General features: G+C 40.9%; 1 protein-coding gene across 1 annotated transcript; it reads left to right on the top strand.

The window, feature by feature from the left end:
* Positions 1 to 1248: 1248 nt before the first annotated feature.
* LOC136424470 (rhodopsin, GQ-coupled-like) lies at positions 1249 to 9741 on the top strand. The gene is made up of 3 exons (XM_066413077.1): positions 1249 to 1424; positions 8473 to 8586; positions 8850 to 9741. Exons 1-3 carry the CDS (start codon positions 1252 to 1254, stop codon positions 9739 to 9741), a joined length of 1179 nt encoding a protein of 392 aa, XP_066269174.1. The 5' UTR covers positions 1249 to 1251.
* Positions 9742 to 11450: the final 1709 nt, after the last annotated feature.

Genomic DNA, 11450 nt, shown 5'->3' with positions numbered 1-11450 from the left:
ATCTTTGCTTCCTTGTTGGCAGTTAGATATAAAAATTACATCAGTCTCTGGATGGTAGAAACAAACGAAAACATTTTTAAAGGCTGCACACCCCTACGCAGTCTGGGAATGGAAGAACCGTTATGTAACACGCGGTAGCCATTTGGTTTGTCAGTCTTTATATGGGCATAGCCGTTGTACGTAGCCGTCTGAGACGGAGCTGTTCTTTATAAGTGAGTCAGCAGAGTGATCCTGCTCAGAGTAACGAAGGACGTGGAGCATTCTCTATCGGTAAGATGGTAGCTTTTAATAGTTATATTTTATCTCTTTAGCTACTGTACACTAAAATACGCAAAAGGCGTATTTTGTAGTATTAGACGAAGCGTGGAATATGAGATTTTCAAGTTTTTTAATCATTTTTTCTCATTATCAGCAATTTCGGGAAATATTCAGTTGTCTTGTTCCACCTAGTCGGTTTCCTTAGCTTTGAACGAAACATTGAAATATTGGAATTTTAGGATACATTGTGATGATTTTATTTAATTAATTTGTACCATTTCGGTCTTTTTCGTTTTAACATGTCCATGAAATGGTCAACTCTGCCATACAATCGCTGTATGTGTAACCTAAGTAAAAACGGGCAAACAAGTGTATTAGAAAAGGGTGGTGGATTTCAGGGCAAGGTAATTCTATACTGCATGGCTTTACCAATTCTCTCTCAGAAAGCTTAGAATTAAGTATTCTCTTTCACGGTTTCCGCTAAGAGAAGGTCTAGATGGGCGCACCAAAGGAGCCACGGCAGAGTTTGCATTAATCCTGACCCCACGCGCTCTTCTCTCTTCCCTTCTAGGGTGAAAAAATTGTATTCCGTAGCAGTTCTTAGAATAGTCCCTTGTTCCACTTGTCACCATTGTTAATCTGCACTGTATGCATATTATTTTCTGTACATTGTTTCATGTTGCAATTAGCCATCGGGCACGTTATAAATGTGCGTAGTATGTTATAGTAGTCTAGTAACAGTAGTCCACTGTGTTTTGCTGCCGCAGTTGTCTGAGTACCCTATTCTTGACACCCTTAACACGCTATAACTCTAGTCTTATTTATTCAGCCGTCGCGGAAAGCCTTAAGAAGAAGAATACAAAGTGTGAGGGGGCAAAGACGGGATCTATTTTGTAGATGATTAGATTCTTTATCAATGTACGTAGTATGTAATAACGCCAATATTATCTATTCAGCCGTCACAGAAAGCCTTAAGAAGAATACGAAGATACGATGGACGAGATGAGCCACAACCTCACCAACGTGTCTCTGCCGGCCAACCGGACGGACCAGCCCGAGCTGAGTTCGAACGACGCCACCATGCAGATCATCTTCGGCTCGATGATGCTCGTCTTCGGGCTGATCGGAGTCATCGGGAACGTCGTCGCCCTGTACGCGTTCTGCAGGTCAGTTTTAACCCCCAGTAACATTAATCCGCAGGTTACATAAATCCGTCACATGTGACTATGTATACGTTCTGCAGGTCAGTTTTAACCCCCAGTAACATTAATCCGCAGGTGCATAAATCCGTCACATTTGACTATGTGCACGTTCTGCAGGTCAGTTTTAACCCCCAGTAACATTAATCCGCAGGTGCATAAATCCGTCACATTTGACTATGTGCACGTTCTGCAGGTCAGTTTTAACCCCCAGTAACATTAATCCGCAGGTGCATAAATCCGTCACATTTGACTATGTGCACGTTCTGCAGGTCAGTTTTAACCCCCAGTAACATTAATCCGCAGGTTACATAAATCCGCCACATTTGACTATGTGCACGTTCTGCAGGTCAGTTTTAACCCCCAGTAACATTAATCCGCAGGTGCATAAATCCGTCACATTTGACTATGTGCACGTTCTGCAGGTCAGTTTTAACCCCCAGTAACATTAATCCGCAGGTTACATAAATCCGCCACATTTGACTATGTTTGACACGTCAGTTTTACAATTTGTATTTATAGTTTGTACGTAAAAACTACTGGATTCACAAAGTTAAGGTCTTTTTAAAGGAGTTCTTCTACACATTTGACCATGGTTTGAGAGATCTCTAGTGCAGCACCCCCAGGCATGCATAGTTTACACATACTAGGAGTATATCTACCTGGGGACGTTGGGTTGGAGATCTGCTTGGATGTATCTTTTCAGGATGGCGGAATTATGTACACTGGTGGAATTATGTTAGAAGATGTGTTTATTCGTTGACTCTCATCTCCTGGATTCACAACGTTTCGGTCTTTTTGAAAGGTGATCTCCTTTACATTTGACTATGTCTTGGTAGTCCTTAATTTTCAAGGATGACCGTACTCTCACAATCACATCTGTGGGACCTTATGTGTGGGACATAAGTCTAAAGCGTTCGGTCGCCCACACTTTTTTTGCACTGGATTACCGTGGATTCTGACTATGTAAGTCATAGCCAATGGTTGGGCATTGACGTTTACGGAGGTTTAAGAAAAGGGGAACGGTGTAGGTAGCTGAATAAAAAGACTCGCTGCTTATAATTAAAAATTAGATGCATTCCCAAACGCAAAGTATTTACATATGTACAATCACAGCGGATGACTATGCGGTCCCAAACTTGGTTGTGTAAAAAAGAGTCTTTTTATTCAGTGACTTACCAACTTAATGAAACTATTCACGGGTGTAGGTAGCGTTATATATCAGTGCTGCACGGGCGATCCACTGCTTCGTGATCCCGCATCTTGTGACAGGCCAAATCATCTTGCTTCGACGCTCATTAGGAGTTTGCTCAATGAAAGGTCAAGAGACATCTTCTGGACACTGAGCTAACTTACGCTGCTTATTATTGAAAATAGGCAAGGACTGTCTTCTTGTACATCATTAGACCGTTAAATAAAGTAGGACAAGTGTCATCTGTGTGATAGTTGGACATAATTATCTAGATAGAGCAATCTGTTCTTTTGTCATCGAAGGACGCTCATCGAGAGTTTGCAGTGTTGATCATGGAACGTTTTATGTGCGGTGTGTTTTATGTAAGGTTTTTTTCTTCTTTTTAACGAGGATGAAACAGCAGGTTGCCGTCAATTGAGTGTCAGTCAGTACGTTACTTGTCCCGAAAAGGAGACCGTTACTTAAGCCTTCTGGCTCCTCGAAGGTCGTCTAGAAAGAGCTATCTGTTCTTTAGTCATCGAAGGACGCTCATCGAGAGTTTGTAGTGCTGATCATGAAACGTTTTATGTGCGGTGTGTTTTATGTTAGGTTTTTTTCTTCTTTTTAACGAGGATGAAACAGCAGGTTGCCGTCAATTGAGTATCAGTCAGTACGTTACTTGTCCCGAAAAGGAGACCGTTACTTAAGCCTTCTGGCTTCTAGAAAGGTCGTCGAACTACAGCAACCTTCCAAGTCATGAGACGGGGATAATGTCGTGTCTGTGAAAGTGATATCAATCAAGAGCTATTCTTCCACTGGTCGTGACAGAGAAGGCAGACTCTATGTATACTTTTAACAGGTTCATTGTGCCAGGGAAATTTCCCTAGCTCTATTCGACAAGCACAATGAACATTGAACTACGGCTTAACGTCCCGTCCTAAGGGCTGATACCCTTTCGGGTAGTGTGCATGTCGAGTATATGAATCAATTCGCTGTCGTAAGTGTACAATGGAAACTCCGGCAAACAACGCGCGTATCATCAGCACATGTAACGGTAGATATTGCAATCTGACAGATTCGGCTGATAGGAATGCGTAAGGTTGGTTTCGCATGTTGTAAATACTGAGTTTTGAGTCAATTGATAATAAGTGGCAAGAAAAGTTATACCTGTCTTTTAAAAGGACATCAGAGACTCCAGAATGAAATATATGTATAAAAATATGTCTGATAAAATGGCCCTGTAGACTGTGTCCGCTAATGTGAAAAATCACTTGTACATTAGCACCATTACGTTCTCGCTGAAACTATTAGCGTAGACATTATACCCTAATGGCGAAAAAACACTTTCCATCCTTCACAAGAGAGGGATCAATGATAGCAGTCCGTTATCTTGCGTTTTTAAACAAAAACGACGATTCAAATTTTCGAGTATTTCATTATTGATTTCTTTAATGTTCATTAACACCACGATATGCTTTTACGAGGAAAGAAAGACTGAAGAAATTGAATTCTAGTTTTACGCAAGTCGAGGGAAACTAACGCACACGTCAATTTTTACTTGCCTTTTCGGAACCAAATTGTGCATCCGAGATCCATTGGCTTGACCCGAGACAGCTTGATAGAATGGAAAAGTGAATATAAAATACATGATTTCTTCAAGGAGGTTAAAATCTCCTTGATTTCTTTTGACATTTGAGATCATATCGGTAGGCATTTAGGTAGGAATTAGAATAACTGAATAAAGCAGAGTACAAAAGATGAAGTGAAAACAATAAGAAATGACCTTTCCAGCGAGTGACTGCTTTGGACATCTTCGAATAATCAATTGACAACCAAGACAGAATTTTTCTTGTCCTTGCCAGGCTATAGCTACCTACAATGGCTATGGGGAGAGTTTAGTTTGGCCACCAGAGGGTTTCACTGGCAAGGCGCAGTGGGAGATGTCAACTTTCCCGCAAATTGACTCTCCTGGCCAATTTCTCCCCTTTTTTGTAAAATTCTACGATTCACAACCCCGTAGAATTCACAGGCCTGGTGGAGGCTATACGTTTGCCCATATTTAGCGGCAAGCCCCTACCAAACATTTGCTACTTACAACGTCATTTCTGAAATGCAAATAAAGGCAGCCGTGTAAAGCAGTGAGCAAACTGAAGTTATATAACACTGAAAACACGCGTTTTACCTTTGGGAGTCCTGACCTTTACGTCCTGTGATGTGTTTTATCTAGAAAGTTCGTAATGTACGACAGTGTGATGTCATTTCGCCCACTAGCCTAATTTTCTAAGACATCGTGTCCGCCCAAAGGTTGATTTAAAGCTGTAAATCCAACAGACCTCTTTTTCTTCACGATATACTTAAGACATAAAAAGGTTGTGTGTACTATGCCGCGAGCGAACTAGTTGTATAACAGTGTCAAGTCCCACGTGCGATGTTTGATGAGTGTCGCGTCAATACGAAGAAACCGCGTTTGATCTTCTAGTGTTGAGCGACTGGCTGTCATCCACCCACCATTCCGACCTTTTAAGAAGCTTTCGTACGTCTTGCCTGACCTGTCATGTAATTTATTGAAAGTTCAGTAGACAGTCGAATCGTAGTGTTTACAAACGAAGGCTGAATCTGTCCCTTGTGTCTGCAAACTCTTATGAAGACGCATTATGCAATGATGTTTACTGTTATTAGAGTTTCAAAAGCAATCGAAGTGAAGAGTCCCGCAGTCTTCCACATGGCCTTTGTATCTCTGATACTGATTTGTCACGACGTACCGTGCGTGTCTTCAGACCAATTAATTTTATCTATCTATGACAGCGTCCTATCGTTTTGCTGTCCACGAATGTGCACCATATTGTAAGTCAAAATCGGCTCGTTTAAAACCTTAATAGTAACGTTAAAACCTTTTCCACGGTTGTGAGACGAGGGGCATTATATTAGGGACAGTACTAGTGTCTCTTAAACAGGATGCACAAGATGACAGTAACTCAAGCTACTAGATATATTTTGTTAATGACAGGACAAATCATCTTGCTTCGACGCTCATTAGCAGCTTGCTCAATGAAAGGTCAAGAGACATCTTCTGGACATTGAACTAATTTACGGTGCTTATTATTGAAAATAGGCAAGGACTGTCTTCTTGTACATCATTAGACCGTTATATAACGTAGGACAAGTGTCATCTGTGTAATAGTTGGACATAATTATCTAAATAGAGCTATCTGTTCTTTTGTCATCGAAGGAAGCTCATCGAGAGTTTGCAGTGTTGATCATGGAACGTTTTATGTGCGGAGTGTTTTATGTAAGTATTTTTTTTCTTAATGGTCAGACTTTCAGGCAGCACCCACTACCTGTCGTCAGTAATTAAGAAAGATCTGCAGTCCTTCAGGTAGAAACCAACAACATGAATTGGTATGTAAGGTGAAGACAATTACTAGGCTGTTCAGTTGGAGACAAATTGGACAAGGTCAATACAAGGTTGACCTTGATGCTGCCTGAAACGTCTGACTGTTTCCAAAATATATCCAGTTGCTTGAGTAATTGTTTTCTTGGATAGGGTGTCTAGCCATCAGCGACGAATCATACAGCATATCTCAACCTTTTATGGTACAACGACAAATGCCCATAATGGCATAACAACCTAAACAGATATGGCCTCTCCTAGCTGTTATATCTCAATGTACTGAAACGCCTTGTACAACATTTTTGCTTGGATCGTTCCTTGACTTGGATGATGAAATTTATAGTGCCTGAGTTTTCACTACGTGATAGCAAGTAGACACAAGGGCCATCTGAAATTTCAAGAGTGTTTAACTAAGATCAAAACAACATAGAAAGAAGGCGTGCACACTTGTCAACTTGTTACTTCAGTAAAACTATTTCTGTCGCATTTTGTAATCAAGAAAACAACGTCATTTTAAGCATATTGCCACCTAGTTATTACCATATTGTCACAGAAGTAACTTTGGTTACGACAGCCTTGAAATGTAAGAATCATACCATCAAAATATATCAGTAAATATCATTAGATTATGAGTCCATCTCAAGTAACCTAATTGGCGTAAAGGAGAAAATAATCTGTCTTAAGTTTTTACTGAATCAACCATCTAGCTTATCATTTCATCTAATAGTCGTCAGATGTCATTATAAATCAGGTCTTAACTTAAACATCAACCAGTTGTTCCACTCGTTGATTTAGTTGCCAATTACGACTAGACACGTAGAGCTATTGCTTTTCTCTGTCGCCATGGTGATGAAATCCAGTGGTAATTAGATACCCGCTGTCTGACCTTTAGTCGCTAGGCCTAAGAAAAAGAATGCTGTGTTTCCGGTTACGGTCCTGAAAATATATCCGGGTCGGTAGGTAGGTAGGAATTGTCTTTTTTTTAGAAATATCTTTATTAAAACATACATCAGGGCATAGCACAACAACACATTTACGATTTCACAAATATACAGAGTTACATATTGCAATTCCATTCACATTCACACTGGCTTTTTTGGCTAGGGTGCGCTCCCTAGTTACAATTTGTTACAGGGGCCACTTCCATTGGCTTATTTGTCTAGGGTGTGGCCCCTTGGACTTTTTTGACAGGGGTGTTTTATCCCCCATGGATTTTCTGTGCTAGGGTGTCTTCCCTATGACTTCTGTGCAGGGGTGGCTTCCCTGGGTTTCTGTGCAGGGTTTTCCTTCCCTGTGGTTTAAATCTAAGACCTACTGCTTGCCTATTTTCATTTCATATCTTACAAATTATCTTCTTCTTTTTAGATTTCAGCCGAAGAGATCAGTCCAATGCAGTTTAACAATGTAAAATTGAATGCACCAGGACACTAGTATTTTCAACATGATGTTGTTCTTGTACAGATATACATCGAAAGAGCAAAAGTACTGAACAAAGAACTACACCGACCGTTGTTTATGTATCTATGGGGTCAATACCCCTTAAACTTCATGAAAGGTCACAGTGGGGAGTATGTTATTCTAGCTGTTGCCCCGGCTAAAGGTCTGCCCTTTAAAGGACAACGATGTGATTTATCTGGTTTTAAGAGCATCATTTTGTATCTGTCGAGATGTCAGTAATGGGCAACTTTATAACATCATCTCTCGTATTTTTCGAAAGTTTTTCTCGTGTTCTTCAAAAGTTTTTCTCGTGTTCTTCTCGCGTTCTTCAAAATATCAATTATTTCAATTAGTGACTCAGTTAATTAGTGACTCGAGTTCAACTGAGGCAGTGTAGTCGTTTATCATTGCGTATACGTATTGGGCATTGCAGATGAAACGGCAAATGAAATAAACTATATGAACAATATAATGAAAGCTCATCTGTGTTGGTAGTAATCATAATACAAAGCTAAACTTTCTTCCAACACTTAGGTAATTCACGGATCGAATTTTCGACGACCACTGTCGCCTTCTTCAGGATCAATGAAGATTGATCCTTTGATCCTGAAGAAGGCGACAGTGGTCGTCGAAAATTCGATCCGTGAATTACCTTAGTGTTGGAAGAAAGTTTAGCATTGTATTATATGAACAATGATCACACTTAATGCAACATTAGCTACTACTTACAACCCCCTGACGTCCAATGCATGTTCGCGTCTAGATCATAACGCTGCCATTATTCTACTCATACAGGACACGCAAACTGTGCAGAGTCAAGAACTTCTTTGTGGCTAACTGCTTATGAAAAAGTCAGGTTCAACTATCTAAGAATGTAGAATACTTATAACCCTGGATTGCCGCGTTCTGCCTGTCAGTGTGAACATTAAGCCGGCTGTTACATGCTCAGTTCTGCAGAGTCTATGCTGTTTTACAGTGTCTTGATTATAACACTACCACTATTTCTCCCCTTACAGTACACGCAAACTGCGCCGACCTAAAAACTACGTGGTGGCTAACCTCTGCCTGACAGACCTGGTCATGTGTCTGGTGTACTGTCCAGTTATCGTCTTCAGCAGCTTCAGTAACAGGTAGGTTGAGTCCTTTATGAACTGCAACTGAAATCTGCCGAGGTTACATGAAGTTTTAAGGAGCAACTTATACACTAGTAATGACATATGTGACGATGACAATAAACTGTATTGAAAAGTCATGCCCAACAGGGGCTAAATGCATTAATTTAGATATCTAACGAAGCCATGTTATGTTTTATCTATGATTCTTGTCTCTTCTTAAAACAAGAGTGAACGAATTCATGACACTAACAATGTAAACATGACCGTTTTTTCCACAGCATCCCGACCGATGCAGCTTGCACGATGGAGGGGTTCGTGGTCGGCATGGCGAGTATCGCGAGTGTCGGCAGTCTCGTCGCCATCGCGGTGGAACGGTTCTTCAGCATCACCCAGCCCATGAAATCCCTCGTCATCGTCACCAACCGGACCTTTCTCGGCGCCGTCGCAGCCGTGTGGGTCTACGCGTTATTCCTTGTTGTACCACCGTTTTTCGGCTGGGGGCGCTACGTACGAGAGGAGACAAAACTGAGCTGTTCGTTCGACTACTTGTCCAAGGACACAGCCAACAGAGCCTACGTCATCACACTTTGTATTCTTGGGTTCGGATTTCCCCTCATCATCATCGCTTATTGCTACATTCGTGTCTTTACGACAGTCAAGAAATGCTCACAAAAGAGAAGACTCATGTCACCCAACAAGAAGTCGAAGTCTGAAGCAAAAACTGCCGTGAACGCTTTCATCATGACAACAGCGTTCTGCCTCTGTTGGTGCCCCTACACCGTCGTTGCCATCATAGGCGCCAGCGGTTCTTCTGTCCAAGGGACCGTTGTCTTCGGCGCCGCCCTTCTCGCTAAGACGTCGGTACTCATCAACCCTGTTGCTTATGTCTTCTCCATCCCAAGTTTCCGGAAGGCCCTCTTCGGACGTAACAAACGGACCTGGAGCACATCCAACGGGCCGGGAAACGATTCTTCGTCCGAGAAAAGACGAAAACTGGACGTTAGCGCCAGCGAAAGCGGATACATTAAACTGACTGTTTACTCGGCTTACAGTAGTCCGCTTAGTCCCGCTGCATCAAAGAGGCTTGCAGGGAGAACAAAATCAATGGTAGATCTCGCATCAGAGTTCGGGCGCATGGGAACAAGATCTCACAAAGAAAGCTGGGTTTGAGAGACAGGTAACATGACACCTTCTACTGTCATTGTGAAACCACATGAGGAAGCGTCAATAAGTGCACTACTACTCCTGAATATTTTACCCCAAATAAGTTGTGTTGTTTAGTATACCAAACAAGAACGGAGGTTTTGTCATTACTTGATGATTGTGAGTGTCATGTCTGCCCTGTTTTGGTATTTAAATGATAGGCACGTCGACACTGACAAGAAAGTAGGTCAAAGTTGGTAGAATATAACCCGTAAATTAGACATGACAGAGTCCATTGAAGAGGCTATCAATTCACTGGAGGATGTATAATTATGGTCTTTCTATTTGTATGTATGTATTTTCAATATGCTAGTTATTTTGTGTATTGTCGGCATGCCGTCAAATTAGGCAACCATGTATTACATAGAAGGCATAGCCGTGTATGTACAACAACACTTGACATCTGTGACTGCATTGTATGCAGCGACACCTAGCTGCAGTATGGAATGGAACCAGTCAGTACTAGTATTGCCCTAAGAAAGATGACAGTTACCGACACGTCGGCTGTTGATTGTAATTTATAAAGTGAATAAAGAACCTTGTTATCCAGTGACTTACGAACCTGATAAAATTACTCAAGGAAGGCATAGCCTAATGCTCTGATATTTGTGCTGAAGAGGCAACAATTAAATGCATTTGTTTATATACAACTGAAGTATGTATTACGTAACATGAAATCGAACTGTACTGAATCTTCTGGCCCGTTGAATGTAAAAGTTGATAAAAAGGCAATAAAACAAAGAAGTTCGTAAGGAGTGAGAGCAATATATTGATAAATGTAATATATTAAATATATCATATATATATATATATTTATTTGCTGCACGATGTCTGAATATATGTATATTTTCGTATACGTATTGCTATAGAAATGTATTCTATTTGAGAAATTCTATGTATTAAAATGTATGTTTTTCAATTCTTTCTGCTGTCATCTTTGTACAGTTTCTTCTGTATTAAGATAAGTAACAGGGGTCTTCGTTTCACTGATGGAGGATCTGATACACCGAGTACTTCGCATAAATATCGTACTTCAAAGGAACTCTGTTCCCTCTGTTAAGGGATTGTAGTGTGTAGTGGACAACCTCAAGTCAACCGGGCACACTTATGCCACCTCTTCAGAAAGGACGCAGACTACATCAAAGAAAAAGAATCCCTGATAGTAGGTTAGGTAAAAGGAACTCAGTTCTGCCTGTTAGGGGATTGTAGTGTGTAGTGGACAACCTCAAGTCAACCGGGTACACTTATGCCACCTCTTCAGAAAGGACGTCAACTACATCAAAGGAAATGAATGAATCCATGATGATACGTTAAGTAATGTCCTATGGCCTCCGTCGGTCAGTATTTACCATGGTGATATCCTAATTCAGCCCTAGAGCATCGACTATGGCTAAACAGCCGTTTGCGAGAATGACAATTAGGTAATGTTGATTTGATTATATGGATGACATACTCTATATCTGGGGACCCCAAAACTAATGCGAACGTGCAAAAAAATCATATTCTTCTTCTTTGGCTTTTGAATGAACTTTGACATTCGACGACATTAGTAACCACTTCTTGCAATTCACAGCATATGTTTTCTTATGCAACTTTTTGTATCGTACAAAGAATGGCCCAAAACATTTTTTTTGGAAACGGATGAAAATTGATGCACACGCGGATGTCAGCGTTAT

Source organism: Branchiostoma lanceolatum, chromosome 18 (assembly GCF_035083965.1).
Source record: "Branchiostoma lanceolatum isolate klBraLanc5 chromosome 18, klBraLanc5.hap2, whole genome shotgun sequence".
Classification (NCBI taxonomy): Eukaryota; Metazoa; Chordata; class Leptocardii; order Amphioxiformes; family Branchiostomatidae; genus Branchiostoma; species Branchiostoma lanceolatum.
Note: the sequence above shows the minus strand (reverse complement) of the source record. Positions and strands in the feature narration are given on the sequence as shown.